At 36.3% G+C, this 21,240-nt stretch overlaps 1 protein-coding gene across 1 annotated transcript; it reads left to right on the top strand.

Annotated features, from left to right (window-relative positions):
* The first annotated feature begins 123 nt into the window (after window positions 1–123).
* On the top strand, window positions 124–21,096 carry LOC136678436 (aldehyde oxidase-like). Its single transcript, XM_066656488.1, has 36 exons — window positions 124–240; window positions 1,116–1,203; window positions 2,925–2,982; window positions 3,083–3,179; window positions 3,596–3,704; window positions 4,028–4,154; window positions 4,815–4,880; window positions 4,997–5,049; window positions 5,453–5,536; window positions 5,650–5,794; window positions 5,966–6,058; window positions 6,509–6,660; window positions 6,964–7,057; window positions 8,994–9,103; window positions 9,726–9,910; window positions 10,237–10,399; window positions 10,638–10,727; window positions 10,970–11,139; window positions 12,063–12,189; window positions 12,507–12,629; window positions 12,726–12,822; window positions 13,374–13,498; window positions 13,939–14,072; window positions 14,637–14,724; window positions 14,928–15,014; window positions 15,261–15,452; window positions 15,558–15,788; window positions 16,208–16,303; window positions 16,918–17,046; window positions 17,324–17,398; window positions 17,540–17,592; window positions 17,960–18,074; window positions 18,159–18,224; window positions 19,770–19,958; window positions 20,683–20,850; window positions 21,046–21,096. The coding sequence occupies exons 2-36, from the start codon at window positions 1,165–1,167 to the stop codon at window positions 21,094–21,096; spliced, it is 3,981 nt and encodes a 1,326-aa protein (XP_066512585.1). The 5' UTR covers window positions 124–240; window positions 1,116–1,164.
* Window positions 21,097–21,240: the final 144 nt, after the last annotated feature.

Here is a 21,240-nt window from a genome sequence, read left to right as displayed (position 1 = left end):
CTTCTCACACAGTAACGCTATATTCCTCAGCATGATTCAGCGCATCAGATACAGTGCAAATGCAATAAGTAAAATAAAATAAGTGATGCACAACAGGTGGAGTCGCTGTCTCACAGCTGCAGGGTCCTGGGGTTGTGGGTTCAAACCCTGAGAAGAGTTTGGTGTGTTCTCCATGTGTCTGTGTGGGTTTCCTCCCCAGTCCAAAAAGACACGTTGATAGGAGTCTGAAATCGTCCTCAGGTGTGTAAGTGATTGGAGGAGTGTGTGAATATCTGGGTACACCATTTACATGAAACTTTATTTCACTTTATGGTACCCTGATTACCTCGTATCTGACTGCTGCACTCTGCATATTAAATACCCCTACACCTTCCACTGTGTATGCACGTGTTTAAAAAAATCGATGCCACTGTCACCCGTACGTAAGGTGCCGATGTCACTGGCATTTGCCAGCGTCACGCGAATGTAAGATGCCGATGCCTTTCCATGTTAATACTGCCTATCTGGCGTGGCCATGTGCGTAGAAACGTCGGGCGCCAATGTCGTCACCACGCCGTAATAATAATAATAATAATAATAATAATAATAATAATAATAATATTTATTTATAATCAAATTTAAGAAGTTCTAATAAAGTTAAATGTCCCAAGGGTGTGTTCCTGCCTTGCACCCTGTGATTCGACTCTGACCCTGAATAAGTGGTTACAGAAAATGAATGAGTGAATGACCTTAAATGTTTCACTTTGAGAAAGACAAAGTTGAATGTTGACATTATTCTCTCTCTCTCTCTCTCTCTCTCTCTCTCTCTGAGTATGTGTGTGTGTGTGTGGTTTGGGGGGGGGGGTATATGGAATTTCCTTTTGAAATATTGAATATTCCTGCATTCTCATTTATATTATTAGCCTCATGTTATAAAATATGTTATTTTAAAGTATGAAAGTTTTTATATTAATCAAAGCTATCTAATTTAAATTTGCAGATTCACTGTTTAGTTTTCAATAGTTTTCAAGGCTGATTTCTTACGCATTCCTGTGTTTAAAGTGTGGAGATAAATGTAAAAGGTTTAGCATGTGATGTGACATTTTCATTCAGATACATCCTATTTCTCACTGCAGTCCAAACTACAGAGAGTGAAGACTGAAGAGATTTGACACCTTTTGAAGCATGGCAGCTGATCTGACTTTCTACATTAATGGCAGAAAGGTAGGAAATTAAGCTACAATTCTAATAGTAGTAATTGATAAATAAGTCTCATTTGATTGTAAGTAAATCACTACAAGTGATTTTTGAATATATTTTATGTTAAAAAGTAACTATTACATATCTAAAATTATATGTTTTAATTTATATATACACTTTTAGAAATAAGTATACAATGAATTATAATTAGATGTGTATACAGCATATGTAAATATATTGAAATATTAGCTTAGTATCTTGACTTATACATATAACCTTTTTCTTAACATTGAACATCCTGATACTATAAACATTGACTGAATAAAAAAAAGACTTTGACAAAAATGTATTTCATAATAATGTAATAATAGTTCTTCTTGAAGTAACAAGACATAACATTTCAATAATATATGTAGTTATTTACACTCAAGATTAAGGTGTTTTTGATGAGTTAAAATATTTATTAGATAAGACATTATTCAGAGACAACTTATTTTTTTCCCCTTACATTATGAGTGATGGTTACCATAAGCCATTGTTTTCAAATAGAATATTATGGGATAGCAAGTTGTTATTTTCACATAGCAAATCAATATGTTAAGAAGTGTCGATGTTGTAGATCACTATTTTGACCTAGTGAGTCAACATTCATAGAAAACATAATTTACAGAAAAATAATTAAATATTTGTACAAAGTAGACAGTAGCTGGACGAATGGTAAAAGTTTTAATTATGTCTGTGACTAAACATTGAGGAGCACATGACCCTCAGCAGTGTATCTGATTTACACGCTTAATAAATCACACAGCTCCATCAAACACATGGAGCTGAAATAATCACACACACACACACACACACACACACACACTTGTTTCCTTTTGAAAGCAGCCTTATTCACTTTTACAGGGCCTTAAAAATATATATTAACATACTAATATGTGAAGGTACAGTTATGATTCTTGTTGATTTATGCACTTATAAATTCATATACATTCATAATTATTTTTTATATGATAATTTATCCCTGCATAGTTTTGCATAGTTATGACTTTACAAATTCATTATCTGTAACCGCTTATCCAGTAATTGCTATGGGTCCAGAGCCTACCAGGAATCACTGGACGCAAGGCAGGAACACAACCTGAAGGGGGCATCAGTCCTTCACAGGGCGACACACACTTACACATTCACACCTAGGGAGTCAGCAATTCACCTACCAATTCACGTTTTGAGTCGCCAATTCACCTACAAACGTGTGTTTTTGAACCGTGGGAGGAAACCGTAGCACCCAGAGGAAACTCACTCAGACATGGGGAGAATACACCAAACTCCTCACAGACAGTCACCTGAAGTGGTATTTAAACCCACAACCTCCAGGTCCTTGAAGCTTTGTGACAGCAACACTACCTGCTGTGTCACAGTGCTGCCTTTGTATTTCTGAGTAAAATTCTTTTTTTGAATCTTGGTTCCAAAAGTGGCTCTTCTTCTTGTTCTGAGGGAAGCTCTTTTTTGAGTCTTAGTTCCACTGTGGCTCTTCTCATTCTGAGGGAGTTTCTTCTGAGCCTTGGTTTCCTACTGAGTCTTGTGGTTATTCCTACTGTACTTTTATTTTTTTTATAAATCTCAGGTCCAGTTCTCCTTCTATTTCTAAAGGAAGTTTTTTATTGAGTCTTGGATCCTCTCAGTGGTTCTTCTGCTTGTTAGTAGGGAGTTTTTTTTTTATTCTGTGTGGTTCTGTGTTCTAGGTGGTGGAGAAGAATGCAGATCCAGAAGAGATGCTGCTGGGTTACCTCAGGAGGAAAGGTGTTTTCTGTAACTGTTGTTCATTTATATATTAACTATTTCCATTGATATAAAAACATCTACAGATAATAGTTGTTTTAAATAGTGTTTTTTGTGCTAGTTGGTTTAACAGGGACTAAGTATGGCTGTGGAGAGGGAGGATGTGGGGCATGCACTGTGATGGTGTCCAGATACGACCCTGTCCAAGACTCTATCAAGTATCTTTCAGAAAACATAAGTCGTCTTAGATGTATAATATTTTATTGAAATATTGAACACTGCTTTAATAGAATGTTATATTCTCTGCCTCATCTTGAGCATTTTAATGTATGAAATGTATTATATTAATACAAACTCAGCTCTGTTTTTGAGCCATTTTCATTTGGTTATCCTTCTTCTCTACTCTCTTTTTCACTATTTTTACTAAGTACTTTTATTTCTCCATGCTAGTTGTGTTTGTTTTGTTTTTTTTATAGCTTTTTCATAGATCCACTATAAATTGTAAGCTGAAGCGAAGTGGATGAGAATATCTGCCAAATGTCAAAAATATAAATAAATATTTTGATGTATATTAACACTGCACAGTAACAAAATGCTGTATACATCAGGAATGATTCCTTATCGTTTCTCTTAGTCACTGTGCAGTGACATCATGTCTTGTTCCAGTTTGTTCTCTGCATGGATCTGCAGTTGTGACAGTGGAGGGGGTGGGCAGCACTAGAACTAAACTACACCCAGTACAGGTGAGGGTCGAAGGTCAGACCTCAGAGAAATAGAACACAGCATTTTAATTACCTTACACTAGACACTTCAGCAGTGTCACTTCTGTAAAACTTAAATTAAATTGATTAACAACATATATGCATGTGCCGGAGTGTGTGTCACAAGCTGAAATCCTCATAGCTCCATAGCAGCGCAACACAATCGTGTTCTAGTTAATTATATAACAGAGATATGGAGAAAAAATTGATATGTTACTTTTCATACCTGATTTTTTTACTTCTCTTAATAAAGTACCACAGTTTCGCAATATATATTTGTGTGTGTGTGTGTGTGTTTGTTTCAGGAGCGTATAGCGAAGGCTCATGGCTCTCAGTGTGGTTTCTGTACTCCAGGGATGGTGATGTCCATGTACACACTCCTGAGAAACAACCCAAAACCAACTATGGAAGACATCAGAGAGGCTCTGGGAGGTAACACCCCCCTCCCCCATTCTGCAACAGTCAGACAAAACATAGAAAATTTTCTGTGTCCATGCTTTGCCCTTTTCCAGCTTCTATTCTTTTGAGGATACACTCTTTACATTTCCAAAATCTATAGCCACACCTCCACTATTCAGTGTTACATGTGGGCTGTATTTTCTGCTAGCTAATCCTACATAAATTCAGTGATGTTGAGGTATGGCCATTGGGGCTATCAGTGTATTGTTCTGGAAAACCACTGCTGCTTCTTTGTTTTATTTTATGTTTTTTGTTTTTTATTTATGACTTTTTTTCTCACTGTGGGCTTCTTGAAAACTCATCTTCCATTGAGAAAAATAGAGCTGAGTTGTTCTTCTCACAATGGAAGTACACAATGGAGCTTGGTGATCTCAAAAATTTTAGTGAGTTTTTTGTGATGGTGACTCTTTTGGTAGAGGCATGGTTATTGTTTTTTTAATTCCAGTTTTGCAAATGTCTTCATTTCGTTAGATGTGACCATACTGAATCTCCTCACAAATTATTAACATGTACTTAGTAGTTGTTTTGACTGGAAAATTAATAAATGACGTGTAATTTTGACTTGCACTATACTGTATGTAAATACAGCATAATTTGATAATCAAATAAAAACCTACACTCTTTTAACTTAAGGAAACCTCTGTCGCTGCACGGGCTACAGACCCATCATTGATGGATTCAAAACCTTCTGTGATGTGAGTCTGTCTATTACAATCTACCTTTTTATTTGAAGTAATTTTTTTTTCACACATAACACAAACCCTTCATAAATTTGTCCAAAATCCTGCAGAAACAGACATGCTATTGGGACAAAGATCAAGGGGGGAAATGCTGCATGGATAATGGATACTTTCACAATCAGGAGGATGTGAGTTGAAGACTAATTTTATTAATACATACCATTACTCCAATCACCACAACTCCAATGACTCACTGGCCACTGTATAGAAGCATCCTCTTGAGGGAAAAGGTGTCCAATAAAGAGCCCAGGTGCTGTGTATTGTTTTAAAGTAGAAGTCAGTCATGTTTTCCTGTAATTATTTTTCATGATAAGATACAACCACTTTACTGACACCAAGTGGCCTGAATGCATCAGAGAGTGTGTATAACCTGCTATATGGAGCATAAACTGATTCATTCAGGGACTACAAAGCATTTCTTTAGAGATGCACTAAAAGAAAAGATCTAAAATAATAAATAATAATTTTCCTAAGTGTTTTTTTGCATTTTTTGCTAAAGACTGATTCCTCATGTACCATTTTAATTTGGAGCAGATATGTGAGGAACTGTTTAAAGCTGAAGATTTCTTACCCCTTGACCCAACGCAGGACATAATCTTCCCACCAGAATTGCTTGTAAGTCCACAGTATACATAATATCGGATAAATAAACAATAAGTGTTGTGTTCTTTGAGTGGGCTTGAGCAGCAGTGTTTATTTAGCATCATTATTTCCTCCGTTTCCATCAGCTGTTGGGAAAGAAGCAGGACCATGGTCAGTTGTGTTTCCAGAGCGAAAGGGTGAAGTGGATATCTCCTGCACTTCTGAAAGACCTGATTCATTTAAAAGCTCAGTATCCTGATGCCCCACTGATGATGGGAAACACAACATTGGGTGAGTTCTAGGAAAGGTACAAAAGGAGCAGGTAATAACTACAGTATATGTACAAAATGAAATACCTGTGTATCCAGGTTTTCTACTGAAATGAAGAGTATGAATACAGAATGTAGATTTCTGAGCTGTTGGTTTAATAAGGGACAAAACTGAGAGAGATTTGTGTCACAGGACTGAAGGTGAATGTGAAGAGAGCTCTGTTTCCTGTGATAATTTATGCTGGGTGGATCCCAGAACTGAGAGAAATCACTTGGAGCAGCAATGGTGAGTCAGAGAATAAATAAATATCATGCCCATAGAAGGAATTCTATACAGCAGAACCATATCTGTTTTGTTCTGTGTCCATTTTTCCACTGAAATCACTGCCCTTAATTATGAGGTCTTTAAGGAGTTAAGTATGAACAATGATACATTCTTACAAGTGAGGTTAGCATGTGACATGGGGTTGTTTAGTGTCACATGATGTCACAGTTTTGTTATCTTGCAACATGTTCCTGACTATTGACTCCTTAATGACCCCCCTGTAATTCAGAGGATCATGTGACATTTGGAGGAAAGGTTATGTACAGTCAAACCTATCAGTTTTGTTTACCATTTTACCCATGTATATCTCTCTATATAATACTCATTTTTTGTGAATTTAGCTATGAGAATGGATTAAATATTGCCTTTAAATGGATGGATCTGAACTCTCCAAACCCTCTCTTTGTTTAGGGCTGAGAGTAGGAGCAGGCTGCAGTCTTTCAGTTTTGAAGGATGTTCTTCAGAAAGGAATCAAGGATCTGAGTCCAGAGAAGAGTGAAGTTTATCAGACCCTCATACAGACCCTCCACAGTCTTGCTTCTAAACAGATCCGCAATATGGCTGTGAGATTTACTGATAATAATGATATTGATAATTTCTACAAGAACAGCATCTATGTACTTTTGAAATTCATTTCTTTGATTGGATTTTATTTGTGCAATAAATATTTGGGGTTTTGGGTTTTATTTGACTGTTTTTTTTTTTTTGTTATTATTTATTCTTTACCATCACATTTCTATTAAAAAAAAACAAAAACAAACAGTGACTTATATGAAGGCCACTCAAAATGTCAAAGCCATTCTCATATTTTACAAAAGTAGGATTTTCAGGTGTATCCGTGTGTGTCCATGTGTTTAAATCCTCAGACCATTGGAGGCAATATCATGAGCTCTGACCCTAAATATGACCTTTGTAGTGTTCTTGCTGCTTCTGGGTGCACTCTTCGCATCATCTCCAAAGGTAGGTGATATATTTGTATATTATTCACTCTCTTGATTCTTCTAAATTATTGTCAGCTCTTCATCTCATTATGCTAACATTTTATCTGATACTCATAAAGGGAATCTCACTTGTCTTTACAAATTTTATGCTTATTCAAATGGTGAAGATAGTTTGGTATTGTCAGGCCCTTGTCCTGTGTCTGTTTTCCCCTCCATGTGCTCACTTAGCACATGGCTCTGTTTGTTATTGTCCATGTCTCTGCCCATGTCCTGCCTTTGTTCCTCCTCCTCATCAGTGTCCTCGTTATCTGTCTCAGGTGCCTCTTGTCTATGTAATGTATTTAAGTTCTTGCTTCCTTGTCTTGCTTCCTGTTTGTTGGTCATTCATTTTGTTTCCCATGTTGATTTCCTGGTCTAGTCTGTCTGTCTTTGCTGTTATTTGTTTTCTCTGTCATTGGTTTGCTCTTCAGTCTGTCTGTTTCTCTCCACCTTTGTTTTGTGCTCTCCAGTCTGTCTGCCTTTTCTATTTCTCATGGCCTCCAAGTCAGTCTTTGTACCTCTTTTGTCTCCTGTGTGATTAAGTTTAGTCTGCTTTAGCTCTTCCATGTTTAGTTCTCTGTCTGGTTCTGTCTGGTTTCAGTCTGTTTAGCTTTCTTTTTTTAGGTCTCTGTTCAGTTCTCTGTCTAGGTTTGTCTTTCTATCTCTGTCTAGGTTTAGTCTGTTTAAGCTCTCTCTGTTTAGATTTTTGTTCAGCTCTATTTGTCTAGGTTTGTCTGTCCATTTCCCTGTCAGTCCTGTTCCCTCTGTCTAAGCCCCTCTGTCCAGGTCATCCTGTCCAAGTGTCAGTCTTTCTTTGTTTAAGTATTCTGTCTGTTATGTTAGTCTGTTTGGTTATTTTATGTTTCAATAAATCACCATGTTTTAGCAAGTGCATCTGCCCTGCGATTTTGACAGGTATGATGTGAAAGTAGTCAGTAGTTGTCATTAGATCCAGACGTCTGCTTCTAAAGACTTCTCACAAAGTTATTATACGCAATGTTTTTGAACACCCTGTTGATGTCTGCGACTCAACGTCTGAAGATTTTGGAAAAAAAAACTTTTAAAATCTGTTTATGATGGATGGGCCTAAAATGAATGAAAACTGCTCCAAAGAATTTAGCTCATTGCTTTCAGCTGCACCTACTGTCAACAGGCATGAATGTCATCATAGCACTGTCCTCTTCGCATACAAACTCAGAGTAGAATGGGGTGAAATTGAGAACTCCACTGACCTTAAACTTGAGTCTGACACATGGTCCACCTTTACCACATGCATGAAATTTCTGTTAGAAATTTCTAGAATCTAGAAAAACTTGCTAGATTTGCCCCAGTCAAATGAGGGCATGTGAAACAGAAGCATCCATGAAAAGCAACAGCTCAGACCATGCAAACTTAGAGCCACCTTGTGATAAAATATGTGGAGAGTAAAAGTCACAATGACTTCACTACAAAGTTACACTGAAAACTCGAAGTCTATTTCTAGAAGAAGAATACACGAAGAAGCACAAGAATTTAGCATCAGAAGTTTCAGGGCATGAGTTTTCATGGTGACACATCTACATGGCTAAGATCACTATGCAGAAATTTCACCAGTGTTAAATACACTGAGATGTTTGAGTTTTACATTAATATACACACTGTTAATTCAACACAAAGTGTTGCGTTACCACTGGTGAATTTGCTATGATGCGCAATGCCAAGCCATGCCTGGAGTTGTGTAAAGCACAGCTAGTCCCCAAAAAGTTTTTCTTTCACTCAAAGTGAGTTTTTTTTTTTTGTAACCCATCTTAAACCACTCTGAACTCTTGTTTATATCCTGGTGCTGTCCTGGAGTTACAAACACAGTTTTGAAAATTGTTTTTTTTTTTTTTTGCTGTTTCAATGTAAATCACAGTTAGTTTTCTTTCTTCCTTAAGCTGGAGTCTGTGAGATGGTGTTGGATGATAAGTTCTTCACAGACTTTGGTAAAACAGTGCTGCAAGAGGATGCGATTCTGCTTTCTATAAACATCCCTCACTCGAAACCTGTGAGTCAGCAAAAAGAAAAAAAAAAATAACTCACACACCCCCACATACTTATACATAGCTTGGGCCTAAGGCTCACCCTTAAGGCCCTTGTCCAATTAGGGCATTAGATTAAAATTAGAATACAGTAAAGTATTCCTCTTTGAAGTAGATTTACAGGTTAGTCACATTCTTTGAGGTGGAATGCAATGTTCTTTATGTATATATTGCCATCAAAACCATTTAAGGTAGGACTGAAAAAAATTATTTAGAATGCAGGAATGGAACAACAACATCATTAATGGTGGAACAGTAAAATACAAGGAGAGGCTTAGGCTCTGGAATGTAACCACTATGCTATTTAAAGAGGAAAGGACAATTGTGTTAAGATTCTTAGGCACCAGAATATAACCACTGCACCTTTTAAGTGGAACATAACCTTCCATTAAGAAGCTTAAGCAATGGAATTTAACTGCTACACAAATCTAATTAAGGGTCATTGTAAAATTCATTTAAGAAGCATAGGTGTCAAAATATATTTTGTGTTTATTTCAATTTTGGGTATGCCTATATGTAATTTAAACAAGGTGATATAACTGGAGTTCAGAAGGTATAAAGCATTATGCATACTGTGTTCTGTTGCAGTGGGAATCTATTTCAACATTTCGTCAGGCTCAGAGGAGAGAGTTCTCTTTCTCCTTTGTAAACTCAGGAATGAAGGTTTCCTTCAGAGAACAGTCAGCTGTGGTCGAGTCTCTGGAGATTTTTTATGGAGGAGTGGGGTCTACACTGGTTAAAGCAAGGAACACTGGCAAGGAGCTGAGGGGGAGGTTGGTATTAACTTTGTAGAGTATACTTATAAATATTTAAGGGATTGTTGCTGTTTGCTGTGGTTACAGACTCCACTTCTGGAAAGGTTTTATTAATTATTATTTATTAATTATTGTCTTTTTGTAAGGATTTACCCACTTTACCCACATGAAGACTCTTGCCATTGGGAATGATAACATTTGGCTCATGTGCAGATGTTCCAGATTTAATAGAGCATTTCTGTAGTGATTTAATTTTACATAACATTCATTTTTTTTATATAACATTGTGGACATTCATTGACACATACGGTTCCTCCTCTCCCCTCTCTCTATTTTCCCACAAGACTCTGGAATGAGAAGCTGCTTTCTAAAGGGATTGAGCTGCTGAAAGTAGAGATCTCTTTGTCCTCTGCCATTCCTAGAGGAAGGGAGGAGTATCGCAAGACACTTGTTCTTAGTTTCTTCTATAAGTTTTACATGGAGATTCTTCTGGAACTCAGAAAGAAGGTGAGTTTATTTATTAATCATTATGCATAATATTAAGGTGAAATATCAGCATATTATTTGTACTTTGCTTGTACTATCAGCAAGCTGTTCTACAAGCTTTATTATTTTCCAACATATTTTTAACCAGGGTTCTGTATTTGGTGTAATGTAATAAATTTATTTTAAAATTTAACTTCTGCACAGTGCTGTACAAGCTGTTTTCACTGATATCAGCATTATATTTTTTTCATTTCTTCAGGGAGTAGCTGTCAGTGATGTACCCCCAGAATACCTGAGTGCACTGAAGCCACATGGGAATGAGCTGCCACATGGACATCACACTTTCCAAGTGAGTACACCAAAGACAAAATGAATAATTACTCAAAAGCCAGCTACTTAATTAGTAAAATGCTTTTTTACATTTAGACCTGATTCCCTGTAGAAATTCACTCATAAGCCTTGGAGAGAGCACTCACTTCTTATTCTGTTACATCTGCTCAGCACACTTGGAGAAGAACACTGGGTATGTTTATGTTGAAACACATAAACTGAAGTGTTTGAAATTTTGTTTTCTCCTTTGGTTAAATACAGATGGTGCCAGAGATACAGTCCTCCACAGACCCGGTTGGATGTCCCATAATGCATCAGGCTGCATTTCAGCAGGCCACAGGGGAAGCACAATATTATGATGACATCCCTTCAGTAAAGGGAGAACTTTTTGTTTCCATGGTGACAAGCACAAGAGCACATGCCAAACTCATGTAAGGTCTAGTTAATTAGATTTTGATATTTATTACATTTGCAGTTACACAATTTACCGAAGGTCATTTTTCATACGACCACACCTAACACCTAATTCCTTCATGACAAAATAAAACTTCATGAAAAAATCTTATTCCAACAAGCATCAGTTGTTATGACATTTTCTAGGGTAACAATAGGAATTCCTGACGCTTCTTGGCATAATCCTTTATGAATGTTAATGTAGGCTTCTGTCCAGGTTTGTAAATGGCTTATTTAGCTCTCAGAAGTTAACGGGGACATATTATACCCCTGGGTCACACAGTTCCTTGTGGTTTTAATGAAACGTTTATGCTTTGGCCAAGATACCACGAGGATCAAACAGCACACCCCCTTTCTTCACCTGTTTAAACAGCCCTGCTCAGAACGACTGGGTTTTCTACCTGTTCCTTTAGCATGAGTCTACAAGTGTGAGGAGTAATAGCTCTGGTTTTCAGCCATTTTTTCATCTCTGTTGTTGTTTCTCAGTTTTTAATTAGTAATCTTATTTCCCTATGGTTATTATGTTTGGTTTGGTCCATTTAACTTAGGCTTTACGCTCTCACTAGAAGTAGGACAACCTTTACCATAAAACACTGGGTGATCTTATTTCCCAGTTTGTGGGTTGGTTGGCACTCCAGATACCCAACTTAGTGTACACAAGCAGGAGAAAGTAATTTTAAACCAATTTCAATTACTGAACATCCTTGATGTGGAAAATCTAGCCTTCGGTGTAGGCTTATAAAAAAACTAAAAGTGCATTTCTAAAAGAAAGCATTGATTTTTATTGTTTGGTATAAATGTTTTTTTTTATGCAACAAAACTTGCATTTTATGTGTATTTTAATAATTATTTTGCAATATATCAGCAAATTGTATTTTGTTTGCCTATGAATATTCTGCAGATCTATAGATGCATCAGAGGCCTTGTCCATTCCTGGAGTGGTCACTTTTATTACGGCTGAACATGTTCCAGGTCAGAACAGAAGAGTCTGGTTTGGGAATGTAGAAGAACTCTTTGCTGAAGAAGAGGTATCACTTTATATATAGAGCACAATTCAAGATCTGAGAACACACCTTTTTCAAGTTATTTATTTTAAAGTGCTTCTACATATACTGGATCTAAGCAATGATATCTAACACTTTAAATTTATATTAATGAGATTCATATACCTGATATTTGAGACTGGTTTAATGAAATCTTAATAAGGTACTTATTCTTCAGTTGAAAATGCAAAGTAAATACTTGAGTGTATTTCCAAAATGAACTGAACATGTAACAAAACTTGAATATCATTAATATGTTTTGTTTAATATATTGAAATCAAATCATTTAATATATGATGTAGGTAATCTGTGTGGGTCAGATTATTGGAGCAATTGTGGCTGAAAACAGAGAAATTGCAAAGAGAGCCTCTTGTCTGGTCAGTGTCACATATGAGGATCTCCTCCCAGTCTTTTTCACTATAGAGGTAATAACACTATTATTATATTGTTCTCATCATTACACAGAAAATTGAATGTGTATTATGAAATCCAGTTTATTGAATATAGTATGCTGTGTTTAGGAAGCTATAGAACACCAGTCATTCTTTGAGCCAAAGAGGAAGCTAGAGAGGGGGAACGTGGAGGAAGGGTTTGAAAAATCTGACCACATTCTGGAGGGTAATAACACACTTTTTTTTGTTTTTATTATTTAATTTAAGTTAGTTTACATACAGCCTTGAAAGCAGGAACCAATAGATTCTCCCTAAGAACATGAAGAATGAAGAAAAAACAAGCTAAGATTCCATTAACTTCAACCTGTATTTAAACATATAGTGTTTTTTCAAAATGATATCACCAAAAACATTTCAGAAGTTGGAACATAGGAAACTTATAATCAGGAACTCTGTAAAATAGTTACATCTTGCAGCTTACATCTTGAACAATGTAATCATACTTAATGAGCATCAAGGAAAGCCTTGTCCTCTGCAGAACATACATCTGTGAATTATCTGTCAGTTTAAACAATGTTCCTCAATTAGAGATTGCAGTGATGTCTAACTCTGTATGGTGCATCAACATATTACGTTCATACAGAGCAAGGAATAAAATTATTTGCAAATAACAACAGATATTAAAAAGGATTTAATTTTTGACATTATGACATTAAAATAAGTATAGGCACTAGGCATACTGAATGGTTTTTCTGACTTTTTCCTGTTATGATACAGGAGAGCTTTATATGGGTGGTCAGGAGCATTTCTACATGGAAACGCAGGGAGTGATTGCAGTGCCAAGAGCAGAAGCTGGAGAAATGGAGCTCTATGTCGCTACACAACATGCTGCATTCACCCAGGTTAAATACGTACAGTACACATTTACACATTTGTCAGAGAGCTCCTTTCTTATAAGAGGTAGCTAAGATATCTAGTCAATATAAAAGTGCTACAACACTTTAACCCACTGAATCAGAAACCCCTACTTTGTAGTTTCACCATGCTGGAGTAAAGTTAGAGACCGTAACTTTGTTTCAAGTCCTTTCACTCATAAAGTCATTCTGACTATGAAGCCAAACATGAAATAAATTCATGGACTGGAAATTGAGTATGGGGTTGTGCCAATAAGTGGTCAAGGCTGGTGTTTCCAATAATTTGACCAGTGATTGAGAAGAGATTCTAATACAATTCACAGTAAAATGAACAGATGTTTCCTAACACTTACTTGAGGTGTATATTATGTGTATCTTTGTGTGGGTACAAATTAAAATTACATTTAAATTTACGGCCTCTCCTCTAGGAGGTTGTGGGTCTCACTCTGGGGGTCAACTCCAATAAAATCTCATGCCATGTGAAGAGACTGGGAGGAGGATTTGGAGGAAAAGTGATGAAGATTGCCTCATTATCTGCCATCGCAGCAACTGCAGCTTACAGGCACTCAAATTTCTCTCTCTCTCTGTATCACACACACACACACATGTTATAATGGTGCTTGCAAGTGCATGTACATGGGCACTTTGCAATAATGTTAGCAATAACTGTTTGACTTGTTACTAGAGTAAGCCAATGAGTTTGTTCACAAAGGTAGTTATTTGCTAGGACTGAGCTGATTTTTTCCAGGTAGTGTTTAAGAAGGTTGTAGGTGGTTGCCATGGTATAATATCTGGCCGCTGTGGTCTTTCTAAGGAAAACACATTTATGTCTTGGGAAGTTCTTACTAGGTTGTTAATAATACAAACAACCATAGAAATAACATTTAAGATTACTTTTTAGCTGGAAGAAAAAATATGAACAATGCATAATGGAAGTTAATGACAAAGTATTTTATTCACTGTTGTGTATATTTTTTATTAGACAAAGCATCCTCTAACTTTTACAAGCTTTAAAGAAGAGCTGGTGTTTAAACAGATAATACAAATAAATGGAACACTGGAATTTGAAGAATTGAGAAATTTGGAAAATGTCCTGGCAATGACTATGTTATTATTATGTCCACAGAACTGGGCGAGCAGTACGATGTGTTTTGGAGCGCGGCGATGATATGCTCATCACCAGCGGCAGACATCCCTTCCTTGGCAGATATAAGGTACATTAATATAAATTCACAGTACTTGAATATTAATAAAAGTACTTAATGTAATTAAATATACTTAAGTATACATACAAGGTAACTAAATTGAAAATTAATGTACCATTAACTTTTTAGTCATGTTTAGTTTTGTTCCTTTGTGTCCTATTTGGCTGTTTGTTGTGATATTAAGTGCATTTTTTGTTTATTTTGATTTTGAGGTTGGTTATATGAACGATGGCACTATCCTTGCTGCTGACATCACATACTACAGCAATGGGGGCTGTACACTGGATGAATCTTCATTTGTAAGAGTTTTTAGCCCAAAGAAATGTGTATTTTCAGGTCAAACATGGCATTAATTACATTTTTAAAAAATATTTGAATATATTTTAATATACAACATTTTAGTAATGTTTTACAGCTTCTAAAATGTTTTAAACTTTTAAAGTTCTTACATTTTCTAATAGTTACATCTAAACTAGGAGCAATACTGAAGCAGTAATATTGTACTACACTTTTATATCTCCTGCATTTTCTGTTTTTGTGCCCAGATCATGGAGAAAGCTCTTCTTCATATGGATAATGGATATAAAATCCCTCACCTTCGTGGGCGTGGCCTTGTGTGCCGTACATTTCTACCCTCATACACAGCTTTCAGGGGCTTTGGGGGTCCTCAGGGTCTCACAATCATTGAGAGTGTCCTTCACGAAGTAGCATCCAGATGTGGCTTACCTGCTCACCAGGTGAGACCATGAAAAATATGAGGAAGGACTCAGTATAGATGTATAATTATAATAATGAAAAAAGATTCATACATACATAATGCCCCCAGTTACCTCTATCTCTAGGTGAGAGAGGTGAACATGTATAAGAGCGAGAGATGTTATACTCATCACCAGCAGCTCTTCTCTCCTGTCGATATGCTACGCTGCTGGCATGAGTGTCTAGAGAAATCCAACTATGAGCAGAGACTACTTGCCATCCAGAAGTTCAACTCCTCCAACAACTGGAGGAAGAGAGGACTGTCCATTGTCCCTCTCAAGTTTGGAATTGGCTTCTCCAAGGGCTTCTATAACCAGGTTTGTGTTGCAAATTTCTCAGTAGTTAAGGAAGAGATGAAATGGTTTAATCTCGACATAAGTAGTAATGATGAATTAAAGTTTCAAGTGGACATAAGGATACAAAAATGAAGTACTACACTTCTGAAGCACCGAAATCTACTTGAGTGCAAACAGCCCTCTAAATGTGAGTGAGTTACAAACCAGGTTCTGAGGTGCTTCACACTGAAATGTCTCCAAATATCTACTCCTAAGTTTCACAACATAATTGATAGCTAGGATTTTTTTGTCCAATTTTTTGTATCTCTCATTAGGGTTGTTTTTATTCAGTTTTCTCCCCAGATAAACATCATGTCCAATTTCACTTGCACCAGAACTTTTTTGTTTAGCCATATTGTTCTCCTTTAATTGTGTTAGGATCTCTTTTTTGAATCTGTCAGGGTGCAGCACTGGTGAACATCTACAAGGATGGCTCAGTGCTGGTGTCTCATGGAGGAACTGAGATGGGTCAGGGTATCAACACCAAAGCCATACAGGTAAGAATGTATTTCACCCTGCACAATTCAGTTTAAAATCATTTTAAAGCAGGATTGGCCTCATATGTAGATAGATATGTAGATTTAAGAGATGTGAGAGAAAGAGAAGAAAATGAAGAGAAATTTCACCCATGCAGCACATTAGCACAGCATGGCTTGGAACCACTGATCTCCAAAATACAAAGCTTTGTTGTGTATGGGTGTAGTCCCCTGGGAGACAGAGGTAAATACAGGGAAGGTTTTTATTAAATGTAAAAGGACACAATACAACAAACAAGGATAAACTAACTGAAAACAACAACTAATCAAAAGAATTTGAAACTTATATATAAATATATATATATAAAAAACATAACACTAGACACAAGTCTGACAAGAAATTAAACTCAGATTACTGAATAAAAGGAGACCAAGGACCTAGACAAAACAAGACAAAAAAGACTCAGAATTACAAGACAAAACCTAAACAGGGAACTATAAAGCTAACCTAAAAAAAGAGACCTAAACAGAGGTTAAAGAAATAAGGAGACAGAACTAGACAGAAGCAAAACAGAAGGGCAGATATGTGACAGTTTGTGCATATGTGTTTATTGTTGCGTTCTTATGTGTTCTAGATAGCCAGCCGTGTCTTGAATGTTCCAATGTCCTCGATCCATGTGAAAGAAACGTGCACTGGGAACGTTCCCAATGCAGCACCATCTGCTGCCTCCTTTGGCACAGATGCAGTGGGGATGGCTGTGAAGGTGACCAATATCCATTTGTTGGCAATATAGAAATATGACTGTATTATTTAGCTAATATTCTGTTTGTAGGAAGGTGTAAACATTAAGGAATAGCTGCTGATGAATAATTAAGTAGACAATTCCATAATACTTTGGGAGGCGGCAAAGCATTGAGAGTGAACACCCAGAAAAATTCATGTTCAAGAAGAATTTGCCAGATGTATATGATCAAATATTCATAGAGAAATGTATAATATATTTGATAGATTTTCTAAGTGGGTTAAAAAAATTCCTGTAGGATGCTTGTGAGAAGCTGATTGCTCGACTGCAGCCACTCAGAAAGCAGAACCCAGAACATACCTGGCAACAGCTGGTGAGCACACATACACACACACACACACAGAAAGAGATGCAGTTTACATTATTACAGTCATAGCAAACTAAAGTACATTGAATAAATATTTTAACACTGATAGAACTGAGGTGTCAATTTCACTTTCTTTTTCTTGTCCAGGTGGTGGAGGCGTATTGTCAGAAGATCAGTTTATCAGCTACAGGTTTTTTCATGTGGGTTTATTAGATACTAAACCTTAAAAGAGCAATTTATTTTACCACTAAAAAGCAACAAGCAATATTTATAAAAGTGTTTTTACATTGTTTCTATGAAGTGAAACACATGAAATGAAGAATCAAACAATTTTTTCAGGAGCTGCTGAACTCACCAGTGTGCTCCATAGAGCAAGTTCTCCTCATAGGTGCCACCATGTATACAATAGGATTAGTACAGGATCTTTGTCTTGACAAGGCCACTATTCAAATGCCTATTTCATAATGTGAATGAGAGACATTATAGAAGATGATGAAGATTGCTCCTTTAAATGTGCTGAGTTGAAATTATTTTAAAGGATAAATGTACTTCTCCATTCCCCTGTAGGGGTCCTCACACTGGAGTGGACTGGGAGAGGAGCAAGGGAGCAGCATATTATTACTTCACCTTTGGTGCATGCTGCTCTGAAGTGGAAATAGACTGTTTAACTGGAGATCATGAAGTACACCATCAAATACAACTATTATTATTATCATTACTATTACTATGTGATTTAAATAGTGATCTCTTGTCTGCTGTGTTACAGAACATCAGGACTGACATTGTCATGGATGTTGGTAAAAGTCTAAATCCTGCCCTGGACATTGGACAGGTGCATGCTTTCACACCGTTTTACACATGTCAAAAGTTTATGGACATTTGCTTTTAAAGGTGACGATCACGAGTGTATTCAAATAAACACTTAATATAAATTTTAGAAAATGTTTCAATATTTGCTAGCTCTCCAGTACTTTTTTTTCATGCTGGAAACTAGTAGATGAGTAAATAAAAAACAAACAAACAAAAAAATAAAACAAAGTGGTTTGGTCATGCTAGGCTTCCTCTCTCTCTGCTCATGGCAGAAAAACAGCAAAGAGCCCTCCAAATGTTGAAAATCCTGAAAATAGATGAGGATATTGCTTTATTCCTGTTCCATATGTGGGTAATATTGACTTATTTTTTGCTGTTTCAGATTATTTAGGTAGGAACCCACTCTAAATTCGGGAGACCGCATGTTATATAATCTAAACAACTTGAGTTACAAATGAGTTTCTGTGGTAATTAAAACAGTAAATAAAAACCTAAAGAGAAATAAAACTTCAGATATGTACAAACAACCATAGTTTTTCACCTCAAACATATCGTTTTACCTTAAAAGATGTGGAGATTCTGAACATAAACAAACCAGAGAGAACTGCATTTCCCACAATTGTAGACATTCCCTTTAAAGTAATACCATGTAAATGTAATTCACATTTACAACATGGTTGTGACTTAGCTGTGATTTAGAAAAAAAGAGAAAGCAGGGGAGAGATAATGGGTAAAATGAGAAGTGTCAAAAGGAGACAGAGAGAGAGGAAGGGAGAAAAAAAAAGGAACACAGAGGAGGAGAGGCAGAGCTAGAAATCAAGTCTCCCCATAACCTCCACTGCACAAACTAAACGTGTATTTGTTGATGAGTGGAGGATACAGAGCCAGCATAGACAAAATCAGATGCAAAAAAAGCATGTTGACTGATAATTTAGACTAATGTTACTGGATTTTTTCACATGATGCTTCATATGATACTGTGGTTTTATTTGTTACACTAAAATAATGAAATTAATCAACATGCTATTGGTGTTGCTGTTGATGTGATGTGTTCCGTGAAGCTGTACAAAGTTCTTGCGAGTGGCTTCTTTTCAGACTCCAAAAGTTACATTTTATTATTTAGCCTTTAATTTAACCAGGAAGGCCATTAAGAACAAATTCTTATTTGTTAGCAGCCTGGCCATTTTCTACAATGCCAAATCCAGATTAATAATAACAGAGGCTCCATTTTCCCTATTACAAGTCAGTGGAGCATCACAATAATTTAAAAATGATTTTTTCTTTGCTAAATTATACTCTTTTTGGGAAGGCGTTACACTACATTTAGAAGCATTGATTGTTCTTGGTCACATACACTACTCCAACTCATCCCAAAGGTAATGGATGAAGCTCCATCATTCTAAAGAACATAGTTCAGCCCATGGTATTGAGCATGGGTAATTTGGTGCAAATGCTCCAGAATATCTAATTTAATTTCATCCTATTCTAAAGTGAATGAATTCCCTGTTTAGAAGGCGTGTCTAAAGTTATTTAGACATATAGTGTGCATTGTGTGTTTGTGTTGCAGATTGAAGGTGGCTTTATCCAAGGTCTTGGTTTGTACACTATTGAGGAGCTGCACTTTTCTCCTGATGGAGTTCTGAAGACCAGAGGACTCTCAGATTATAAAATCCCTGCTATCGTGGATATACCTCACACACTCAACATACACCTTCTGAGCAATGCACAAAACCCTCATGCCATCTACTCATCTAAGGTAACAAACACACAAACATGGAAAGCGCCACAGAAACCTTAAGTTACATATCAAAGCATCTTCCAACATTTACTGTGTCCTATTATTCTGAGAATGGTTTGCAGTCTGTAGATGTTCTAATTTTGTGCCCATTTCCTTTTTCTTAGTAAGGGCTTCTTGAGATCTTAACATCCTTCCTGACACATAGTGCTGAGGTTTTATTTACTTACAGTAAAAGGACTAACACACATAGCTGTATATTTGTTCAGATTTGAAACCTGATTTTTATTTTCTTTCAGGAAATGAAAAGCTTTTAAGTGCTATTTATCTGATAAAGATAATATGTGATTGTTATAGGTTACAATTTCTCTGTAGTTTTTAATCTAGTGTTTTTTATCACTGCGTAATTATCTCAAAAAAATTATTTTCTCAAACACATCACCCTTAGTTTTAAGTTACTGTTGAGAGAGAATTGTGTATGGCAGATGAGGAGTTTGTGGTTTGAGACATTTTTTGGACACAGCTAGCTTCAAAATTGAAAGAATGTAAAGAAAAATGTGGCAGTAGCAGCACAATAGTAAGGAGTAGACATATTAAGTACTTTAAGATCAGATATTATATTGCTGCTCTTTTTGGATCCAGTTTTAATAATATGGATTGTATAGTATACATAAAACATAGCATAAACTATGCTATGTTTCTGAAGCGTTTTCTGTTACATATACAATTTTATGCCTTGTTTTAGGGGATTGGAGAGCCCCCAGTGTTTTTTGGCTGCACCGTGTTCTTCGCTATTAAAGAAGCCATAGCAGCAGCTCGGAGAGAGAGAAAACTGAGCAAGAGTTTTAATATTTCCTCTCCCGCCACACCTGAGAAGATACGAATGGCCTGCGAGGACAACTTCACTACTGTGGTCAGAACATTTTTATTATTCATTGTTCATTCAGTAGCAATATGAAGTTATGCATAATAATAATTTTTATATACACACACACAAACACGCATTGTTTTCACTTTATACAATCTGTGGTACTTATTAAACAATCAAATAAAGAGAAATATTAGATTCATTGGCCAGTTTTCACTAAATATCTTACCATTTTTATAGGTCACCTCCTCAAAGAATAAACACTGGAGTCCCTGGACCATCAACGTGTGAATCAGTTTCTGTTACAATTATTTTTTAAAATGATTTACAAATATGCACATCTTACAGTTAAACTGCCTTAATCCTGTATGACTTGTTGATGTCCAAAAAACAACATGTATCTCTGAAATATTACCTTTACAGGAGAAGTCAAAA

This window comes from Hoplias malabaricus, chromosome Y (genome assembly GCF_029633855.1).
Source record: "Hoplias malabaricus isolate fHopMal1 chromosome Y, fHopMal1.hap1, whole genome shotgun sequence".
Taxonomy (NCBI): Eukaryota; Metazoa; Chordata; class Actinopteri; order Characiformes; family Erythrinidae; genus Hoplias; species Hoplias malabaricus.
The sequence above is the reverse complement of the archived record's forward strand: the minus strand, read 5'-3'. Positions and strand labels throughout refer to the sequence as shown.

Coding starts and splice junctions, on each gene's coding strand:
- LOC136678436 (XM_066656488.1), top strand. CDS start 1,165: ATGGCAGCTGATCTGACTTTCTACATTAATGGCAGAAAG. Junction 3,705..4,027: donor CTAAACTACACCCAGTACAG/GTGAGGGTCGAA, acceptor TGTTTGTTTCAG/GAGCGTATAGCGAAGGCTCA. Junction 14,725..14,927: donor CCTTCCTTGGCAGATATAAG/GTACATTAATAT, acceptor TTTGATTTTGAG/GTTGGTTATATGAACGATGG.